The sequence below is a fragment of the Tachypleus tridentatus genome, chromosome 12 (assembly GCF_004210375.1).
Source record: "Tachypleus tridentatus isolate NWPU-2018 chromosome 12, ASM421037v1, whole genome shotgun sequence".
Classification (NCBI taxonomy): domain Eukaryota; kingdom Metazoa; phylum Arthropoda; class Merostomata; order Xiphosura; family Limulidae; genus Tachypleus; species Tachypleus tridentatus.
In genome coordinates this window covers 6153680-6178072 of record NC_134836.1, presented here as the reverse complement: position 1 = coordinate 6178072, position 24393 = coordinate 6153680, and the positions used below count along the sequence as shown (strand labels likewise).

Here is a 24393-nt window from a genome sequence, read left to right as displayed (position 1 = left end):
AACGTGCAGAAAGAGAATTTAATAATATTGTTGGTTTGCTGCAGTCAGTATACTATAAACCTTGGAAGCTATAATTATGATAAATGCTTATTAGTCAGAAAATTACAAATATTTGACCAGAAACCTTTATAGATTTCAAACATTATAAACCGTTCAACTTCGGTGAATTAACATCAGACGTTAGTATTTCTACGAGGACATTAAATATTTTTGTTGGTGAAAAACTTGTGTGCTTTCAGTAAGACAGCTAACTAGCTTTCTCGTCAAGCTAAGTGTACCTGTTTATCAACATAGAATTAATTCGCTCTCCGTGATTCGTCGATAAAAGATCAGGTTCCAGGGTCAGATAGAATAGTCAGTATTGTTTATAAAACTTTTGTATGTAAATTATTATTTCTAATAAATATTTGTAACAACCGTTATCACAAATTGTATTGCTGTTTGTATATTAAACCTTAAACAATGGGAATGTTGTAGTTAGCAGTATCAGTTGATGATGGCCGCCGTTTAAGGATTAAAATATATTTGTATTAAGAGAGAAAATTATATCAATCTTGTTGGCAAATATCATAAATTTAATATCTATTGACATTCAAGTATCTTCAAAATTCAAATGTCCAGCTATTTAAAATTGTAAGTAACGTACGTAACATAAATCGGGGTCGCATCTGACATGCATTATGGTACGTAAGACATGCGGTAAAATGTTACGGTTCGTTTGAACTACACTTTTTGTTGTTGTTTTCTTTTCTTTTCACCTTCACAAGGTCTTAGCATTCTAGAGTTGAACGTAAATTGTTTTCCTTCTTACAAGGACAACCAACTAAGTATCATATTGTATGGAAAATATAAAATTTAATAATCATTGCGCATTATTTAACATTACCTTAAAATTATACAACATAACGAGAAAACGTTAAAATATGAAAACTGGTACAAAGTCGTTGGTTCTTTATTTAACTTATTAACCTTAACGAAAACGTACAATTATATAAATATATATACACACACCCAACAACACACACACACTGTTGAGACACTGCAGAAATTTTTTAGTGACTTGACTAGTATGATTCTACAGACAATACTACTGTTATAGAATCAAATACTTCTGTTTTCGACGGATATACCCTCTAAACGAAACTATAACATCTAAAAAGGGCATATATGACTTGTATTAAAAGGTATTGGGCAAACCTGTTCACAAAAATAAAATTCCACTCATATTAACCCTATGATATGTTGGGGCGACTGTTTTCAAAATATTGGCATTTACAAATAACGACTGTAAAATATTACTTAAAAATCGCTCTTTCCATATTCAAATTATTTTTATTTAGTAGACTGGAGAAATTAATCACAGTAAAGCTCAAAGTTTCTCTTATTTTTTTATCTTCGTATATTCTCTAAAGCAATTTTTTACCTTTGTTATTTTACATTATTACCAACAGACTCTGAATAGTAACCGTTTAATAATATAAAGCCTTAACAATGGCTGTTTCCGCAACACTTGATTATCTAAATTAAAACTGTTCTGAGCCAGGTTTTCAATTTAGATTGATGGTTAACTCACAATCTTGTTAAAAAACAAACTTTTATGGGTAAGTAAAGGTTTCACTACAATTACACTACTGTGTTAACGTTATGCCTACACGAGTTACGAAAGGTAACATACTGCTTACGAAATTCGGGCATTCTTTTCAGCCCACTCAATTGTTAACACACATTTTTTACTCATTCTCTATCAGCTATCTTATTATAAAGCAAAAAACTTTCGTCAAAAATACAGTAACAAAAGTAGCATTTGAAATATCATGAAATGCTAGGCTTAACCATATAATAAGATATTCAAGCCAGTTTGTCACATGTATAGTTCAATAGCCCATCACGCCAAGGCACAAATTCGTTTTTGGGATTTTGTTTTTGTACAAAAGAACCCTTAAAGCTTCCATTAGTACACCATAAGATACGAGTTCTAAACTAACACGAAACTCACATGCATAGAAGCTAACGTGGTAAACACCTTTCGCAATCTTGTTAAGGATCCGATTTCCTTTTTATACAGAAATTAATTTGTCCTGATCTTAAATTTAATGTTCGTCTACTGCCCAGTATCAACAAGACACGTTGCTCAACTAATCAACGTTCACGAAGTTAAATAAAACTACAAATGAAGATGAAACATGAATAATATATGTTACTGGTAAAACTTGCTAACATACATCACATAAACGAATATACAAATACTTATGCTACACGTAATACTTTATTATAGAAGTTTAGTTATAACTTACCAGTTGGGGCGTTGTCAAAGACCCTCAGGTCAAAAGCACCTTGGTATCCAACTCGATAATTTGTTTTTGATCCGGAGTCCCACTGAACAACTACAGTTTTATCTGGTGAAGTTGTACTTCCTGGTTTCCCTATTTCTACTACTGTGCCTACGTGACCTTCTCCGTCATCTTGGTTTCCCCATTTCCAGTCGGGTCCTCTTACCACACGTAAACCTACCTCCATCCCCAGTAAACACTATCCACCACTGCCTTGGAATTATCCGCCAACGTTCGGAACGTCCTTTGAACAAGCCATTCGTGGAAAGACTGTATTTCATGGTGAAACAGGGAAAACCATTATATGAAATCAAAAATGTTATGCTAAAAAGTACACCACAAATTTTGTAATAACACAATAACTTATAAATTACATATATGTATCAAATTTACTGTCTTTCTATTCTTTTGCCTCAAAAAGCACAATGAATATAATTAAGTTTTACACATTTATTTCACATCTAATGGTGATTGCTGCTGGAAACAATGTGAAATCTAACATACTTTTCGTGCAACATTCATACGACCATTGTTTGATTTATTTAGTTCCCCCCTCTTTTTTTTTTATCAATAAGTAATCTTTTTTCTACATAGGTGAATTAATATAATCTGGAGTTCGTTAAGTTGAAATGTACAATCTTTATTTCACTGAATTTCGTGGTTTACTACCACGTGAAGAGCAACAGGGAACAAACGTAGATAAAAACAAGACAACATTCAAACAAATACCAACTGTATTATTTCATATTCCTCAGATAAAATATCACAAGGAACTATCTAACATTAAAATTATACAAGTGTTCTGCAGTTCATTTTTTCTTCCTACACGCACGTATTTAACGCAAATTATTTCGCAGAACCTGTAAAATTGCGTAATAGAATAACAAACCCACAAAATCTCGCTCAAGAGTTATTGTTAACATAATGTCTATAAAAGAACAGCATGAGTAAATATCTAATTTACAGAGGTTGAAAAGATTTTATCCGATCGTATAACGAAGTAAAACAAGTAACGTCACATACAAGGTCATTCCACAGTGGTATCTTTCTTTCTCTGTACGAGTATTTGGGTATTGATGTTTATCTACCAAGGAAGGTCAGGTTCCGTTAACCTCTTCCTCCTTCCTTCATATTTTGGTTTTACAACTGTCAAGTGTATTTATATATGGTACACGAGGGCCAGAATAACCTGCACTTACTCAGGCCCCTTTCAGGGCAATTTCTATGCACAATCTACACATACATTTGGTACATGTAAAACATTTCTCTTATAGTTCCATATATTATTCACACTTTCACTAATTAGGTATTAACTATAAAACGTTTACATAAAAAAAAAAACCCTTTCAATGTTTTGTAATTAATCCCTAATCTACTGTGGAGTTTATTTTATAGGTGACCTTTTATTTATTTATTTTGTTTATTTAGAAAATATATATTCACTGGGGAAAGGTGCTTAGGTCTATCCTCATCACGTAAACAATACCTGTCAAGTTCGCTTACTAGTTCATTTTTTCTCCAATTTTTGTCAAAATAGTTTATTGTACTATGTAGGAGTCTATCTGCTATTGTTTCCATGTATGCGTATTTATGTATGAATTTAGATAATGTTGTTCTGGGTACTTTATAAGCTGTTGTGAGTAGTGTATTTTGTATTGTTTGTAGTTTTTTGTTTACATTTATCCATGTTCAATGACGGGTCTAATGTATGTTTTATATATTTTTATGATGTTATTTGCCGTAGCTCCACTGTTTTTGCCAGTTAGACTCCTAGCATAGTTTGTTCTTCGCCAAATTTGTGTTCTAATATTATTTATGTGGTTTACCCACGCAAGTTTAGAGTCAAACGTAAGTCCTAAAACATTTTGCTAATGTAGCAGTGTGGAGTAGTTCTCCATTCATATAGATCTGTGGTTGTGCTTTTTTATGTTTAGTTAACTTAATGAATGCTACTAGTTGTGTTTATTTTGATTCTATATTTTTGGCAATATTCACTTATTCTATTTAATTGTGGTTGTATGTTTGTGGTTGCTATTGCTGGTGTTGGTGCACTTTTCCAGATTGCTACATCGTCTTTTAGAGGCATATTAATCACGTACATGATGAATAGGATAGGGCTAACTACCCCTCCTTGAAGGACACCAGCTTCCGTAGTGTAACTCTCAGAGAAGGTCCCTTCAACATTTATTCTACATGATCTGTTTTTCAGAAAGTTTGAGAGCCAGCGAATAGTTCCCCGGGGTAGTCTCATTTCTTGCATTCGGAACCGGAGACCGTCATGCCATACAGTGTCGAATGCCTTCTCAATATCGAGAAAGCAAGCGACAGTGCATTCTCGTTTATTAAAACTATCTACAATTGCTTCGGTTAATCTAAGTGGTATGTTGTTTGTGTGAATTTTCTGAAACCATTTTGTTCTCCTGGTAATTCTGATGTTGTCTCCAGGAATATGGAGAGTTTGTTACTGATTACTCTCTCTAGAATTTTGCCTACACAACTGGTTAGGCTGATTGGTCGGTAGATATTTGGGTTATTGGCGGCTGGCTTTCCTTCTTTATGGAACATTAATATATTTGCATGCTTCCAAGAAACCGGGATATAACCAGAATATAATGATAGATTAAAATTTGCTGTGAGGTGTTCAAATAATTTCAGAGTGCCTTTTTTAAGAAAAATGGCGTGTATACCACCTTATCCTGGCTATTTATTTTTGATGTTTGTTATTGCTTCTATGAGTTGTGCTGAAATTGTGTTTGTATTGTTGATTTGATAGTTATTTAAGTCTACTGGGAAGAGTGGTTTGAATAGTTCACTATTATTCATTACAAAGTTATTTGCTTTATTATAGAAGTATGTGTTCGTGTCTGGATCGTTGCGTGTTTCAAACGCGTTTTCATGTTGTTGTTTGAATATTTTGGCTTTTTCTTTATTTGTATATACTGTGATATTGTGTTCTAGTGGTGGGTATTTTCTTGTTGTTGTATCTCAATTTGTTAGTCTTTTTAGGTGTGTCCAAAATTGTTTCGGATTTGTTTTTTTCATTGAGTTTGGTGGAGAAATCGTCCCATTTTTCTTGTTTTAATAATGTAACTTCTGCTCTGAGTTGGTTTCTTATTCTATTTATTTGAGTTTTTAATTCGCTGTCTCTTGTCTCCATGTATTGTCTTCTTAATTGTTGTCTGTGCTTGATTAGTGTTAACAGTTGTTTACGTGGTTTCCATGTATTATTTATAGTTTTATGTTATTGTTTTGGTATTGTCTGATTTGCTGCGGTTTGTAGGCATTCCGTAATTATTTGACAGTAATGATCAATATTTATTTTATTTTTAGATGTTGTTATAATTTTGTTTGGCAGTCGATGGTCTAATTGTTTTTGGTATTCTTTCCAATTTACTTTTTTTTTTGATCAAATTTTTCTTTTCTATGTACAGTGTTTTATGGGGGGGGAGGGAATCAAAGACACATCATATAGGTAAATGGTCGCTGTCTACATCTTTTTCCACTTGAAATTTTATTAGCTTTTGGCTCATGTTATACGAGCTTAGGCATACGTCTAGTATGTCACTAGTATTAGTGGCATACGTATTATGCGTAGGCGTATCGTCACTCAGGAAGGCTATGTTATGTTCTTCTATATATTGTAGAAGTCTTCCATTAGCATTTGTTGAATTGCATCCAAAATTAATGTTTCCTGTTTAAATCTCTGTAGTAACATTAGGTTTGTTTTTTAATTTCGCGCAAAGCTACATGAGGGCTATCTGCGCTAGCCGTCCCTAATTTAGCAGTGTAAGACCAGAGGAAAAGCAGCTAGTAATCACCACCCACCGCCAACTCATGGGCTATTCTTTAACTAACGAATAGTGAGATTGACCGTAACATTATAACACCATTAGGATATAAATTATTTACAAGTGTACAATTATGGATTGTCCAAATTTCCTTTACATGTTACTGGATGTAAAACAAAATTATGCTTCTATTCAATGCTCTTGTGTCTTAAAAATTATATATCACGTTACACACCATAATATTCCCAACAGGGGGCTAGAGGCCGCCTGAAGGGGTCACTTGTTTTAACCACAGAACTGTGTTGTCTGTCAGTCAGTTAGTAGACATTAAAATGTCATCACGTACTAAACTTTTAAAGTTGCAGTCTTTACCGTCGTGAAGTTAGCAAAACGTAAGCATGCCACGAATCACGAGAGGAATTATTTAGACTACAACACACTATTAATATATATACTTTAAAAGCATGAACTAAAAGCGTTTCTCACTCTTAATTTTGGTTTTATTTACACTCTTGCAACAGAATACTTCGGAACCATGCGGTAGTACATCTTATAATTTTACTAAACATGCACGTAAATATACTATTATTGAAAAGCAAAACATACAGGATCTGAAAAAACAATCCATTCATCTTGTTTTTTTTCTGAAATTAAGAAATAAAAAATTGAACGTTTTACGTAACAATCCCCCTTCGGTATCTAAAACTGTAGCCTCACCTCACTCATCCCTTGTAAAAACATGTATACATAAAATACGTAGCCTAACGTGACACACAATTTTTTAATTTAAAACAGGCAATGAATAATCAATGTTTCATAAAATATTTTTTTTATTAAACTACAGTTTGTCTGGTAAGTTGAGTGATGAGACGAATACGTATTTGTAGGAAAAATAGTCATCTACTTGTAAACAAGAAATGCAAGTACACGTAACTTAGATTAGTATGTGTTACCACTTTTTATATCGTATCGCAGATAGATACATTTTTACGTCAAAAATGGTATAGCGTGTTTAAAACTGATACATAACACCATAGGCGGGATTACGTGGGGCAAATGAAAGCAGTTCCCCACTTTTTCTGGGAGGTGTAGTATATACACGAGATTCACAATAAACTTTTTTTTTTTTTTTGCGCGCACACACTCAATTTTGTCTCAAATTTCGCGCGTGCATAACTCTAACATTTTACGTCTTTATTTAAGAGTTACTTTGTTCAGTATAGCAGTTGAGAACTTACAAATAACAAAAGAAACATATGTATTTAACCAAAACATGATTTATTAAATGAAAAATACAAGCAAGATAATATTTTTGATTTTATTATGTGTATCTGCAGCATCTGCAAAGGTAAAGACAACGGAAAAAGTCCTTTTAAGTAAAGAAACTTCTCACAAAACCTTCTGCATTATCAAGTCTAATATCAAATAGTACGGAAATTATACGCGGTAACCAACTAAGAACTAATGCAAGAGAGTGATGCTGGATACCACTACATATGATAGGTTGACTCTGTATGCCATGATCTATGCTAGCAGCAAGCAAGTTGTGCAATATACAGTACGATAAATTTCACTGGGATTTAAGATACTCCAACGAGTCCAAAAATCGTACAGGTATATATTATTAAATTAGACTATTAAGTTTTATCCAGAATCGTGCTGGATCAATTACCAACAATTCAAATTTCGTGCAAATGGTTTTGTTGCTTCCACCTTTAGTGTAACTACATTCTCAACGTGCACCACATAAACAAATTATATTTTCTTTTATTTCATATCCTGATATCATAGTTAACAGCAAAATGGCTTCGTTGGATGAGCTTCCCTCAAAGAAAATGCATGTTTCGATGGAGTGTCATACTTCAGAAGAAAGATGATGGGGTCAATGGTGCAAGTGAAATATAATAAACCTTGTTAAATGCTAAAAGAATTTGAATCACATATCACACTTAGATATTACAGAAAAAAATAACAGGAAATGACTTTCAACATCTATTCTATCATACTTTATATGGGAAGGAATTTACCACAAGAAAAAAACAATAATCCATTGGGAGGAAAAAGAGGCAAACTTGGGGGTAGTCACAAAGAACCTCAACAATACTAATTTAGGTGCAAACCACACACATCTACAATATATTAAAGTGTCTGAATACATGAAAAAGTTATTAAATATATCAAAGATTCAAGAAGTTGAATTGCTATTCAGGTGTAATACCTTGACAGCACAGATAGCATCATGTGAAGCTGCAATAAAAAAACTAGATGTTAAGATTATAGTTATCTTTAATGCATGCTGAAGTGTGTTACCATGCAATACCAATATTTAATTGGATAGAAACATGTGTATCACTTCATCAATACTGCAAGAAAATTATTATTACAACATTTAGTCTTCACATAGGTGAATTCATACACAGTGATTTGACAATTATTTCTTGTGAAGTTCCATTCAGTGGTCTCAGTGCTAAACCTATTTATCATATGTCATTGTTAGGTTGCTCAAAAATATCAAATTCCACTAAAAATTTGAGACCACACACTTAATTTTATTAAGTTATAACGAAAGATCATTTTTGGTATATCCTGAAAATATTTCAAGAGATAAATTGGTGTGTTATGGTATCTGACTTCACAAACAAGTCAAGACTATTAAGTCAAATGAACTGGATACCTTTGCTCACATTTCAAAAGAGGCAAAGACACTTGGCCATCACATCTAGTATGAAGTGATGATTTGCATATGATTGTTTCAGAATTTCTACCATGTCTCTACCATACAATATTACCAGAAATATAAAGATGGTGAAAACAAAGTAAATGATATTGTAGCAAAACAAAATCCTCCAGGCAAGATAAAGCAACATCCACCCAAAAAATATCACACTACATTCATGACCAAATCACAATCTAGAAATGTAGAACTTGTCCAGAGATTGAACAGAACAGACTTGGAAGTTGCAAGAATTATTCTGAGACAGAGGTAATAAAGATTGCACTAGTTATACAAAAGAGAGAACCAATGTCAGGAAATGAAATTACACAACCTAAAAACATTCAAACACAAATATTCACTACTCCAGCATGAAATAATAGTAATGAAATTGTGGAGAATAAGTGGAAGATAAACTAGTCATCCCATCAATGTGACAGCTCTTCAACCTCCATTTATTGATCCACAACAATTAGAGAAATTCCCAGTTATCACAAAATATTAACAGACATCAGTGGTGGACCACAGCCCCTATTACCATTCTACCATGGAGATAATCAGTAGGAGATATTGCTGTCATAACCTCTTAAAGCAGCCTAAAATAGCATGACAGTAATTTAGTTACATGGAAGAATTACATGTTAGCTCGACGAAATAAGACATCCATATACTTATGTGCTTGTATATTAAAAGCTGTCCATTTTGGTACATCACCATCTTACCAGTTATAAATATTCCTGCTTCAGAAATTAATACAGTATATGAAGTTAAAATTATTTGGTCACCATTATGAAAAGCTTGTCACCCCATGCTCTTTGTGTCTTTGATTGAGCCATATATGCCAAAACTGTTGAAATCATTTGGAAAACCCAGCAATGTTCAGTATAGTTGTCCTTCATATAGGATATTTCCATATTTGTTAAATTTCATGACCACAGTTAGCAAAAGATATAAAGATGCTGGTTTCAGAGATTTTACTATTGAATTAGGTGTCATTGTAGCTAACCCAACCCAAGGTGTGCTGAATGCTTGTTTCTACAACCCTACAGTGCAATTTCATAACTAGGTTAATTATGCCTTGCTTTGCCTGACATTGAAAACATTTTCAATGTGGCTTGAATCTTATTATCCTAGACAATTTGAACATCTTCAAAGACTTTAGCAAAAGGATAGAAGCCAGAAACTGATTTTAAGTCCTTTTTGGACATTTAGAAAAAAAAAGTGCTTATATGTGTAGAAACATAAGAAAATATTCTTAAAAGCAAAGATCTGTTTGGATAGATGATTTTCATGTACTCATCCATTAGGTGCAGCTGCTGCAAATGGCTTTTTGAAGGAAAAAAAACCTATCATTATGACCCTTGTAAACAATCTTACAAAAGATGTTCCAATGGTTAATGCTATACCAAATCCAGCAGCATACACAATAGATGATATATGCCTCTTACAAAATGTGATGGGGGGAAGTGAAAGATTCAATGACATTACTACAGATACTTTGAAAACTGCAGAGTTAATATGCCAAATATGAGAAAGTAGATGTTGTGTTTGATATCTATAATCTTAACTCCATAAAGAGTACTAAAAATTTAAACAAGTACCTGAAAAGAACATTAAATCATACACAAAGAGCAAAGTGTTCATCAATGGAATAAATTCACAGAGTGCTTTGACAATGAAAAGTTTGAATACATCATGATAGAGTAGTGCACATGCTCATATCAACAAAAACTTAAGATGCAACATGCTGTTTGTTACATACAATGATAAACGTTTGAAAACTGACTACTCTTCATCAGGATGCATAGCCCTGATCCTGACCAGGCAGACATCAGGAATTTACTACATGCTGCTGATCTAGAATTGAAGAAAAACCTTTTGTGTGCATTAAATCATAAAAAAGTGCCAAAACATGGTGGATACTTATTGAATTTCAAAGAATAGCATCCCTGATTGGATCAGGATTGTGTTAAGCACCAAATGTACAACATGCATTTACAGGTTGTAATACAATAAGTTGTTTTTCTGAAAAAGATAATGCTACTAAACTGCTACAAAGGGTACCACAGTTATGCACAATATACACAATCTTACCAAATCAGGGGAATTTCCAGATTAAATTTACCTGCCAACTAGATTTGCCAGAATCTAGCTGAAAGCACAGTAATGTGAACAAATGAATAACACCGTCTCATGTTTGCAGGGCACAAAGGATCATTACTTCCTACATGTAGGGATATACCCTATCAACATTCATTACCTGCCAATTATCAAGCTACCATTTGAAGAAGCAGTTTGAGACATGGATGGATGATGGATGACACAGTTATCTAAACAATTTGGATGACTGAGCTACCAAAATCAGAGACTGTAATGTTTCTAAATACAGATGCATTATAAATAACCTAAAATGCACCATCATATGTAACCTACGTTTAACTACTCCATATTTGTCAACAAGTACATAATGAGACCCTAAATATGAATGGAATTACATTTGTGAACATATCTTTTCATTCAATTATACATTATTGTGTAAATTTTCCAATTCCTTAAAAGTTTGAAGTAAATAATTCTGCAACCCATTAATGAATACAATATGTTATGTCTATGCCAAATATAAAATTGTTCTATTAAATGTTTTACCTACAGGAGACAAAAATGCATATCATGAAGATTTTCCAAATTTTAGTGCCATAGTTTCTATAGGATATGACTGGTAAATACACATAAAGCAACCCATGTGTCACGGCTGTTTGGGTAGAATTATGCTAGATATAAACCCCTAACAAAAAATAAACTTTAGAATTTGCCATCTCAAATGATACCCTTGACACTATTGGCACATGGATTATCATGGCATTAGTTTACTGAAGAAATTGAAACTGGTGGGAAAGTTTCTATGGTTATTATGTTGTTCTTGTTTATGCATTAGGTCATATAAATACTACAAAATTACAAATACAGAGATGCTAACTATTTAAAATGACTGAGTGTAATGATTGTAGACAGAACCGTTTATCATTTGCGGCTACTAGGCCTGACCAATGTCTCTAAGCTGTTTATTATTATATTATTATTATAACTATTATTATTTATTACTGCTATAGATTGCTCATTTATGACTGTGTTTTGTGTATTTAATAAATAAATTTTAAAAAATTCTTTTGAAATTATGTCTTTTATTTAGTTCAGAGTAACAAACATACTGGTAAATCGACAATGAACATGCACAAACAGTAAGCAGAAAAAGCCTTTGTGCAAGGACTAGTTTATATTGTGTTTATGACACTTATTGTAATAGTTTAGCAGCTGTTGCAGCCTTTGCTTTCATGAGAATGTTGGGAGTTACAACAACATTGTCCATTTGACTGCATACACATGTTGTGTGTTATATATAATACTGCTCAAAACTGAGGTGCTCAAGTTTGGTTTGAACTTGCTTTTGTTTAGTCACTAAACTAAATATCCTTTCACTGTCAGCATTAGAATGGAAGATTGTAAGAATTCCAAGCATAACCCTACACAGAATGTCATAGTTCTGGTTGCCATTTCCATCCTTAACTGTAGACAGCTGAACCCAAAACTTGTCAACATTCAACTGAAGGACAGTTTCTGAGAAAGTATCAATTTGATAGTTCAAATATTACCTTTCCATCTTGTCAATAGTGTCATGCTCATGTGTATTGACAAGGACAAGATGCCTGTCTGTGAAGAAGCGTAGAGAAGAGAAATCTTTGCTGACTTTCAGTTTCGGATCAGCAACTTCTGTGTGAATCACAAGTTCATCATTTAGAGGGAAATGTTTCATCATGTAATTTGTAGCTGCAATATAGTATTTCTTGACACTGGTGTAGAAGCTGATCAGGGCCAGGTCCTTTTCATATTTAACAATGTATTCCTTGGCAGCATTTCCAATAGAAACTGCATCATCAGATTTGTGTAAGCATTCATTGTCGTAGTCAAGTTCAGTGCTGTTGCCTTCAAGATATTCTAACTTGATGTATCTGACAAGTATATTTTTAACTTGTGTAATCAGAGTTCTATGCATAATGTGTATGCAAAGTTACTCTCTTTGCAATGTCAAATTGGCTTGCTCAAATAGAAGAATTGCAGACTGAAGAAAAAGACAAAATAACCAGTTCATTTTGTTGTCCAAAAAAATTGTTAACTTATCTAACTTACTCTGCTCATAACTTTTCTTAGTTACTTCCATGCTAGCTTTCCTTTTCTTCTCTTTTTTCATTCATTGTCTCTTCTTTAGTTCAAGTTCAGACTGCCAAAACATATATTGAGTTGTATCAAATGTTTCTTTGTCTGCTTTTGGAGACTGTTGTTTGTATAATGGCTGTAGTTTTGATTCTAGCACAGCCATATGTTTTTGCTATATCAGAGTCTGGGAACATTTTTCTGAATAGATGTCCTGCATGATCAGCTACAGCTAAGGGTAAATTATGAGCAATGACGAATTGCGTGAACATCACTTCTGCATTTATGGTTTCATATTCTGAATTCTTACTCATAAATGTCATTATCTGCATTGTTTTTGTCTTCGCCTCAGCCTTTTGTTTGTGAAATGCCGATTTTGTATGTCTGGAATAATCGTTTATCCCGCCATGGCGCCACAGAAAAATCAATGTGACAAACTGTACAAAACACATGGCTGTCACTGACTTTTGACGTAATGATCGGATATTTTGCACTATACTCTTTCCTGTGAATTTTTGATTCACAGTTTCAGTACTTTTAGATTTGCTAGAAACAAGACAATCTGGTGAATGAGGCCTCTTTTTTTCCATCTTGTGAACAATCACATTGGTGTTTCGGCCTGGCATGGCCAGGTGGGTTAAGGCGTGCGACTTGTAATCTGAGAGTCATGGGTTCGCATCCCCGTCGCGTCAAACATGCTCACCCTTTCAGCTGTGGGGACACTGTAATGTGATGGTCAATCCCACTTTTCCTCGGTAAAAGAGTAGCCCAAGAGTTGGCAGTGGGTGGTGATGACTAGCTGCCTTTCCTCTAGTCTTGCACTGCTAAATTAGGGATGGCTAGCACAGATAGTCCTCGAGTAGCTTTGCACAAAATTAAAAAAAACAAACAAACGCATTGGTGTTTCTATGCTGCTTAGAAAACGAGAAATACCCATCTATGCGAGCACTGATGACATAACTATGAATTCCCCCACATACCCAGTATGGAGAAGCACCGCACTCAAACTATTGGTAGACGTCAGAGATACAAATATTTTTTATTATTTCAAGCACAAACATGATTATCGCAAGTAGCCATTTGGACTATGTCTTTTATTTATTATCATAATTTATTTGTATCTCACTAGAAATTTTCTTTTCACACCTTTCAAACCCTGGGGGAACAATTAATCACTTTATTGTATAGGCCTATATAATATATAATAATTTGGGAGTTGCAACAAGTCCTAATATTTGTTTGTATGAGCGTATAGTCCTAATGTACACACCAAAATCGTAATGATTATGCTCAAATCGTAATGGTCGGCATCTCTGCAAATAGAGGAATCCTGCAAAAAAATACTGTATTGCAAATATCCATTTCTCACATAATGATTTGTAAAGCATTTCAATACACAACCATGAATTATTTGCAAAAAAATGTTTAACCCATTTTCAAACAAAGAAAACACAGTTAAAAGAAAAATACTGAGACTTTTTCCGTTTACACTGGTTTTCAAACAAAATAAATTAATTTGTAAATTGCATACAAATATACTACACCATGATATTTATTATTTTCTGTGCGTGCTAGATAAACCCTAACAGAGCTGAAAGTGTAATTAATACAGATACAACTTCCCTGTAATGTGGAGATAACAAAACAGCAATAAACATATTCACATTTTTCTATCATTTAAATGCCATGGTGCAGAGGTGGTGGTGTGAAACAGAAATAATTTCAACATCATTCAATACATAACTACTATTAAAAACACTGTGAATATTACAACTAATATAAAAAAATTCCCATTGCAAAACTTTATATACATTACAGTGCTTGAAATATTGATGCAATTTATGAAAATATGGCACAAAAATACTAAATGAAAATACTCACTGAAAAGCTTTTAAATTTAGCCAATGATGAATACAAGAATACAAAAATATTACTAGGCATGTCTAGGATGATATGAAGACCCAACATGCTTAGTTTGAAGAAAATTATATAACTCTTTCAATAGAGAATGACAAATATAAATCAGCAAAGCTTAGCTTCTTCAGGAACTGATGACTAACAGGAACCACCCCAAGCACAGTTAACATCTTCAGAATAATAAGAACATCAAGGAATAGTGGAAGAGGAAGAACCATATTAATCCCACAATACAAATGGAGTGACAAAAATACAAGTCAGTGAGGGAATAGAGAAATCTGTAATACATTGGTTTAGGTCTAAATCCAAAATCCAGCCACTGAGAACCAACATCCATGTGAGGATAGGATGAACAAACTCAATCAAAGGGGGAGAATTGCAATTTTGATTACTTCAATGCTACATCAGCAGAACACCACCACCCCACTCTCACAATCGAATGGTTTCATTTATATATATATTTCTCATTATCTCATTCAGAAGGATGTTTCTATGGTCCACTACCTCAGAGGCATGGAACTGCCCACTCTCACAATCGAATGGTTTCATTTATATATATATTTCTCATTATATCATTCAGAAGGATGTTTCTATGGTCCACTACCTCAGAGGCATGGAACTGGAAGGCAGTAAAAGCACCACCAGAAGAAAGGGAAGATGAAAATACAAGTGGAAAGTCTGGAGGAACAAAAACATCTCAGAAAATGCAACAGATGACTGTAAAACCTATTTTGAAAAGCAGATCATACCAATTTATTCAATAAAAGGCATGGCAGGAATGAGCAGCTGCTTTCCTTCTGCTTTATCCATGTAGTCCATTGATAAATACAATCTGGGATGGGAAAACTAATAAAACAAACATATTACAAGGACAGAGCTACAAGTGATATTGCAGAACATCCCATCTTAATAGTGAGAGTGAAGTGGCCATGGAATAACTGTTAAGTCATCATGACATTGAAGATGGCAAGAAATAAAAAGTAGCAAAAAAACTATATACCACATAAGCCCCCCAAATGTAGGTTAATAAAATCAACCCTCAACAAAAAGAATATATCAAGCCAAAACAGTTGAGGGAAGCAGACCTGTGCCAGCCAAGAAGGATCAATCAAAAAGACCTGACCAGACTGACACAGATGAACAAACAGTTCTGGAAGAAGACTCACGAAATGAGGAAAACTAAATTTATGAACTAGATCTAATCCTGTCTAAATATACTGACTGCCATATTATGTGGATGATGAACTACAGACCAAAAACAAACGTGGTAACATGAAATTAATAAAATATTCAAAATTTCACATGGAAAAGTACCCCACAGGATGAAAAGCCACCAAATATTTTTGAGGACTGAGAAATCACTTCTTGGCAGAAAGTATGATGAGTCTGGAACATCAATTAGCAATGAAGACAAAACAACCTGGAACATTAGTCAAATCCAGACAAAAGGAAAAGAATGAATGAAAGCACATTGGACTGGTAGCAATGTGAGGGTGATAACATTATTCTGTAGACCAGTGTTGAAGCCTCCAACTGAATGAACCACATCCCCAATATCTGGAAGAGAAATAATAAAAAAAAAGAGGAGGAAGTGGTAAACTTGATATAGGTGATGTGATAATCTGTCAATGCATATACATAAATAGGGAAGGATGCAAATTAAGAGGAAAATCAAACAAACAGATTGGATAACAGAAAATTCCATCAAATGCATTCAAGAAGAAAAATGGATGAAGGGTGTTTAAAAATCCCACCCAAAAGAAACTTAAATGTGATATATAGAACAAAAATAATATATCCAACTGGAAAAATCTAACTTCCCAAGCTACTGTAAATGCAGTATACAAAGAAAGAAGCTAACTGAAGATAACCATTCAATGAATGGGGTAAATAAATTCCCCCACAATGTGGAAACCAGATAAAATGCATGTCATCCCATAAAAGGAAAGAGAACAAGTAACAAGTCCAAAAGGCAAAGCATAAAATTTGGACAAAACCACATGGTGAAAAAAAAAGCCAATATAGCATCCCGAGCAATAGGAAATAAGAACATGTACTGTTGGCATTCCCAAACATGCAAAAATAACTTTCACAAATGAGATAAAATACTACACATGAAAATGGGTAAGATCAAGAACTGATTCAAATAGGACAGATTAACCTAGAATCTCAATAAGCAATGAGCATACAGTATGAATGGAGAAAACCCACAGGAAAAGAAGCTGCCAGACATGTAAAACATGACAAAATCTTGGAATGAAAAAAACAGATGCAACTAAAAAGTGAATGTGATACTAAATCTGTAGGAGGAAATCCAAAACAACTGACCAGTAAAGAGAAATATCTAACCTTAAGTCCCTATTAATAATAGATGGTAAAAAAATAAAGAAATCATGTTTGAATGGAAAGGACTGAAGTTAACAAATGTCCCTACATGAAGGAAAGAAAGAGAAAATCAAGCTTGCTCTTTGTTACACAATAAAACACTATTGTAGAATGATGAAAAACTTGTTTGAGAGAAATAAATACAAAGGTTCAGAAAAATATTAAAATAAAATATTTGAAGAGAGCATAAACCAAAATTTAAGAATACTGCCAAACAAGAAGTTATAGTTGGGTAGAATTGAAGAGGGGAAGACAAATGCATTAAGAGAGTATGTTGCACTCTTTTTAGTAAAGGGTTGTTGCTTGATGCTTTGACTGCGAGACAGATAAATCAGTCCATTCCATGTATGAACATTTTTGCAAATAGAGGACAGAACTGAACAAGAACAGCTTCTTATGTGAAAAGAGATAATGTATTGCATCTGAATTTTCTTTTTCTCAGCAAGTAATAATCAGAGTACTAATATTTCTTATACATATATAAAAACTAAAAAAAAGCAACAAAAAACTAACCAGAGCCTTTGGAACAAATGCTTTGGTTTATATGTTAATAATTTCTTACACATCCTACTCTATTGTCATAAACTAACACATACTGTAACTCTGCAGTCACAATTACATGATAGTACTTTTAATTTGTTATTACCATATTACACTACTGTTCTAGACAAAATTGTGTTATCACAGTTCTACATAATAATTAGAAGTACAAACTCTTATGAAAGATCAACTTTTTAATAATATTAAGCAATCAGTATGAGAGTGGAAAAGGAAAGATGTAACTGCAGTAAAACTTTATTTTATGATTTGATTATATATTTTCTTTTGTGTATGAAATGATACGGCTGTTTGCCAGCATTTAAACTACTACTAAAATAATGAACAGAAACTATGACACAACTAAAAATTAAATAAGTTAGGCTCCTCCTAACTAAATCTAGACTAAAATTCCAGAACACTGCTGTCAACTTGACTGAAGATATGACTGAAATTTAAAAATACACACAAAATTAACAGACTCTGTGTCAGTATTGGTATCCCTCTAAATTGATGACTCATTTTTGTTTCAGAATTTTGCTACAAACTACACAAAGAGGCATCTGCAAATGATCATCCTTAATTTTGGACTAACAGACTAGAAGATAGGCTGCTGATCAAAAGCATTCACAATCTACTCATGGGGTCCATCAGACCAAATAGTGAAATGCGACCCTCAATCTTACAGGGTACCTACAGCCCCAAATAACATATATAATTTGAGGACGACAACAGGCCCATTAGCCTATCTATGCTATCCCATTCACTGGCATTTAAAATAAAAATTGAGCATTTAAAGTCACACCTTATCATTCAAATATTTCTCAAAACTTACCTTAAATGGTTTTAAATTTATTGCATCCACCATATCTAAAGGCAACTCATTCCCAAAAAACCAACCATCCTGTTAAAAATATAGCACTGTCTTAACTGAAAGTGACTTCTACCCAACTTGTACCCTAATCCTAACAATCTCACCATTAATTACAAAAAAAGATGATGCAACAAAACTGTAGGTTCCTTTAACAATCTTAATGACCTCATATTTTTTCTAGCTCTTCTTTTTTTCCAAGAGTAAACAATGTCAGAGATCTTAATCTGTTCTTTTATTAGAACCTCTCCATTCCATGGATCATCCAGCAATTCAATATCCTTCCTATGATAAGGAGTCCAGGCTTAAAACAATACTCTAGCTGTGGCCTAATTAGTAACCTATACAATGAAGTTGTAGCCTCTATAGACATGTATTCTGTATCTCTGTATACACAACCTAAATATCATACTTGCTATGCCATACTACTACAGCACTTGTCTGGAAGGCTTAATAAAATAATTCATTAGAACATCAAAAGCCTTTTCTTTTATAACACTAACATGGTTATTCATATTAAAGTTATAACTTGTATTTTGATATACTGCATGCATTACCAAACATTTATTATAATTAAAAGTCCAGCAATTCAATATCCTTCCTATGATAAGGAGTCCAGGCTTAAAACAATACTCTAGCTGTGGCCTAATTAGTAACCTATACAATGAAGTTGTAGCCTCTTTAGACATGTATTCTGTATCTCTGTATACACAACCTAAATATCATACTTGCTATGCCATACTACTACAGCACTTGTCTGGAAGGCTTAATAAAATAATTCATTAGAACATCAAAAGCCTTTTCTTTCATAACACTAACATGGTTATTCATATTAAAGTTATAACTTGTATTTTGATATACTGCATGCATTACCAAACATTTATTATAATTAAAAGTCATCTGCCATTTACTCACTCAACTCACAAAATAATCCTTTTGTAAAGTGCAGCAGAGTCTTCACAGCCAGCAACACCTAAAAATTATTCCTTCATCTATGCCACTGGCTGATGTATACTAAAATAAACAAGTCTCAACACTAAGCTCCAAATTACTCCACTTGTGACTTGAACCAAATTTGAATGAACTCCATGTACAAAAACCCTTTGCTTTATTCCATCTAGCACTACTTTTATATATCCAACAAACCTACAGAGATGTATGACAAGATACCTTTTATATTATATCTTGCAACTGCTTTCACAAAATCCACACACACTCTTTTACATAACAAATAATCTCTTCAAAACATATCAAAATATTAGTAGGTTGGTTGGTTGATTTGGTGTTTTATGCCGCAAAGCAACTAGGCTATCTGCACCATCTGGTAAAACGTTAAAATTAAAGTAAAATTATTAAAATTCATAAAATGGAATCAAGGTAAAACAAACCAAATTTTAATTTTTGAATTAAAAACATAAATAGCATTAAATCCAATTTTTACATCTAGTTTACAGCAGTAAGAATGAAACTACAGTAATACAAGTTGTAAAGGACTTTCTGTAGCATAATTTTACTTATCATAACTTGCCAGGATGACTAATGGGTAAGTTCAAACATCAGCATTAGTCACCTGAAGTTCGCCTTTCCAGTCTTGGTTTCGAGTTATTTGACATAACAGCCATTTTCTAATTTCAAATTGAACTAGTTGTACTTTAATTCTGAAAAAGTAATCACATCAAAGAAATGTCTAATGTATGAATTTAAAAAATTAAATAACATTAAAAAGATTAAAAACTAAAACCATTTGTAAGGTGGACAGCTTCACCATCACCAATAACACTAACATTATAGATAAACTCTGGGACAAAGCATTTTCAAAATGGTGCTGTTATTCAGAGTTGCAATGATGGCAAGACAGTAAAATGTGGCTTATTGTGACCTGAGTGTCACACAGACAACACATTGGTGCATCAGTCCCAGATAAAAAAAACGAGGAGTCAAAAAACTGTGACCAATGCATCGTCTAGTTAGAACAACTTCCTCTTTCCGATCCTTATGGAAGCAAGATGGCCAAAGTCCAATAGAAGTTTTATTTGGAAGAGCTTGTTTTCATGTTGTTCACTCCAAGAGCCAAGCCTTGAAAACAGGATCATAGTCCATGTACGGAACAGGCACAGCAGTAATAGTGCCAGAGCAGACAGATTTAGCTGTGGTGTCGGTGAGCCTGTTCCTGCAAATACCAACATGATCTGGCATCCAGAAAAACTGGACAGAAGTAGATGTTAAAGAGAAATGGGCCAGTCAGTTTTGAATATCAGCAAGAACAGGGTGAGTACTAATGTGAAGCAATTCCAGTGCGAGGTGAGAACAAAGTGAGTCAGTACAAATAGTGCAATTTAAGTACTGCTTAGCTTCTATCTGATCCAAGGTAAGAGAAATAGCATGCAGTTCAGCAGTGAACACAAAAACTGTAGAAGGTATTCTGTGCACAACCAGAGAACCACAACAAACCATGGCAGAGCCCACAGAGTCACCTGACTTCAAAATATCCATATAAATAGGAATGGATTTTTTTTTCGAAAAATGTTCAGCAAATTGAAGATGGTACTTTCAATAGGGAGTATCTGCTTTTCTCAGATGATTTAAAGAAAGGTCACATTTGGGGATTGCAATAAGCCATGGTGGGATGGACCAACCAATGGATACAGCAGTGTTATCCAAGAACAGACTAAATTCATCCAACTGCACCTGGATACAAAGGGCAAAAGGAACAATGGCAGCTTGACTGTTCTGAAAAAGCATGGCCCACTGAAGAAATAAACCACAACCCCAGGTGAAATGCTGTGGTAATGATCAAAGTTCTGAAGCATATAGGAAAGTTGCAAACTGCAGAGGTATAGAGGGAATTCAAGAGACTGTGTGTATAAACTGGAAGTGTTGAAAGCCCTGATGCAGAGCTGAAGTCCCTGATGATGAATGGGGTTCAGCATCTTCAAGGCCAAGGTCCTGGTAGAGCCATAGATCAGTGACCAATAGTATAGTTTTGATTGAACAAGAGCACGATATATATTTAGCATAGAAGATCAATTCATTTCCCAAATGGTGGAAGAGAGAACATGGAGGATATTCAGTGCTCTTGTATATTTGACTCATAGCTGTCTGTGGTATAAAGGTCAGCTTATGGTCAAAGATAAGCCCAAATAACTTTGTCTCAGGGACTGTAGACAGCACAACTTTACCAATACAAAGTTCAGGATCAGTGTGAATACCTTGTTGGCAGCATAAGTGCATGCAAACAGTTTTAGAGAGAGAGAAGTTAAAATCGTTTGTTGTGGTTCACTTCAGTAAACAACTGAGGGTAGTCTATAGCTGCCGCTCAATATACCTCATGTTCAATGACTGATGTGAGATGTGAAAGTCATCGACATAGAGCCCGTTACAACAGTAAGAGGGAGGTGTTCAGTGATGGCATTAATCATTATACCAAAAAGTGTGACACTCAAAACACAGCCATGAAGGACTCCAAGTGCCTGTAGAAAATAATGGGAAAGTGTCAAACCCACATGAACTTGGAATTTCCTGTCCATTAAAAAAGTTTTAATAAAAATGGACAAATGACCACATAACCCCTATAAATGGAGGTATCGCAAAATGTCATACCTCCATCTAATATCATAAGCCTTCACAATGTCAAAGAATATTGATACAAAATGTTATAAATTGAGAAAGACTTCTCTGATTGACGTTTCAAGTTGAAGGAACCAAACAAGAGGAGCATTAACCATCCTCTCTAAGATCTTACAGAGACAGCTCGTCAAAACAACTGTATGGTACTTTGAAGGAATCTTGTGATCCTTCCCAGGCTTAGAGAAATGTAGGACAATAGCCTGGCACCAAGCATCAGGAAAAACATTCTCCTGTCAGATCTGATTAAAAACAATCAAAAGAATAGCAAAAGAAGCTGGAAATAGATGACGCAGCATCTTATAGTGTATATCATCACATCCAACTGATGTTCTGCCATATTGTTGAAGGGCCAGTTTGAGTTCCACCAGTGTAAAGGGGCACTTATGGTCATAAAGATAATCAGTTTGAAAGGAGAGAGGTGATCACTCTGCCCATGTCTTGATGGCTAAAAAGGTGGAGGGTTTGGAATGCATGACAATACCTTGAACTTAAGATAACCTGCCTTTATGGTGGTAGGTAGCAAGGTGATGCAAGTGTTAAAATGAGAACATTAGTCAGAATTATAATTCCATTTTTCCAATTGGAGATATGCCTCACTGCAGAAACTCTTTGAGTGGAGAAACCAGCAAGAATCTCCAACTCGAGGATGTTCTTCAAATCCCTCTCAACAGTAACTCCCTGTGATTATTTCAAAGTAGCATGGGGAGTAACTTCAATAGGTATATCTCCAATTGCCTCTGAATGTAAGAGGAGTTCACTGTGTTAAGATGTGGAATGTTTCTATCAATATTTCACCATAGCAAAGCTTTTGACTGCCTCTGGAGAGCCAGCATGTCCCTCTAGTCCTTTCTGAATAAAAAAGGGAGACATTTGCTCTAAAGGTTTGTATGGAAAAGAATGTAATATAAAAAAAAAAAGAGGTACAAGTGTTACATATGTTGAAAAATGATGTTCAGATTCTTCAAGACATGGTTGTTCACCTGTGTACTGTGTTTTCACTATCTTGGTATCCATAATACAAAAAAAGAATGTTTTGGCACCCACTGACCCCACCTCACCATGAAGCCTTATGATGGGAGACACTACAATGCCACACAAGAACACTTCAGCAATGCCAGGGTTTCATGAGAACTATACCCAAACTCCAGCATCAGGTACAATGTCCACAACACATGTTGAGAACATCCAACACTGATACTTGGCTGACCCTAGGGGACCACCCCAAGGCTGCCCATCTACAGGAATTCAAGGCCAAAGTGGTGTGTTAGGGTTGAACCCCTCAACTACCATGATCCTCTCTTCCCCTTCATAGATCATCATGCATGGCAAACACGTGAGTGAATGTTTACATCCAGAAGAGGTAAACTGAAATAACAGAACCTTCCCTGGGACAAAATATTAGTAAGGCAAAATTTTCCTCTAATTAAATAATGCTGGATACTTAGAGATTTGAACTTCCTTAAACAACTTTACAAATCATCTTTTATTAAATTGTCAAAACTTTTCCAACACTGATGTATCACTAAAAGGCCTATAACACAACATTTTTACTTTTTCTTGTTACTGGGCAGACAGTGTTATTTCCAAATTGCTTATGCCTAAAGTAAATGGAAAATACCTATTTTTCTCTTCAAACTTTGCTTTTGTGACCTGGGTAATGAAATTTTCAAATTCACCCATTTTCCAGAACATTCCAGGTGGATTCAGTTCCAAGACCTCAATGACTTGATCAGAGATCTTGATCTAACAAAGTTGAATGCTGAGCTTTTGACATTTAGGTTCAAGAAGTAAGATTTGTTAGATAAAAGTGTGCAAGTCGCAAGTCAGAGGAAGTATCACCGACATTTTTCAAGCTTCTTCACTCGTCAAAATGGGCTCTGCTTCTGCCACAATGTATCTGGTATGTGTGAGGCAATTGGAATTGCCTGTAACCTGAACAAGTGGCACTTTTTCATTGATAACTCATCCAGAAGCCTCAAAGTTGTGCTGCTCCATAACAGAAATAAGTATCTGTCT

The 24393-nt window shown here is 34.3% G+C and overlaps 1 protein-coding gene across 2 annotated transcripts in view; it reads right to left on the bottom strand.

Moving 5' to 3' along the window:
• Nucleotides 1–24393, bottom strand: part of mib2 (E3 ubiquitin-protein ligase mind bomb 2) — a 105858-nt gene that overhangs the window by 66293 nt on the left and 15172 nt on the right. For both annotated transcript variants that reach the window (XM_076469529.1, XM_076469531.1), the window contains exon 2: nt 2295–2600. In XM_076469529.1, coding sequence (XP_076325644.1) covers nt 2295–2517 — 223 coding nt within the window. In that variant the 5' untranslated portion in view covers nt 2518–2600. The remainder of the gene's footprint in view (nt 1–2294; nt 2601–24393) is intronic.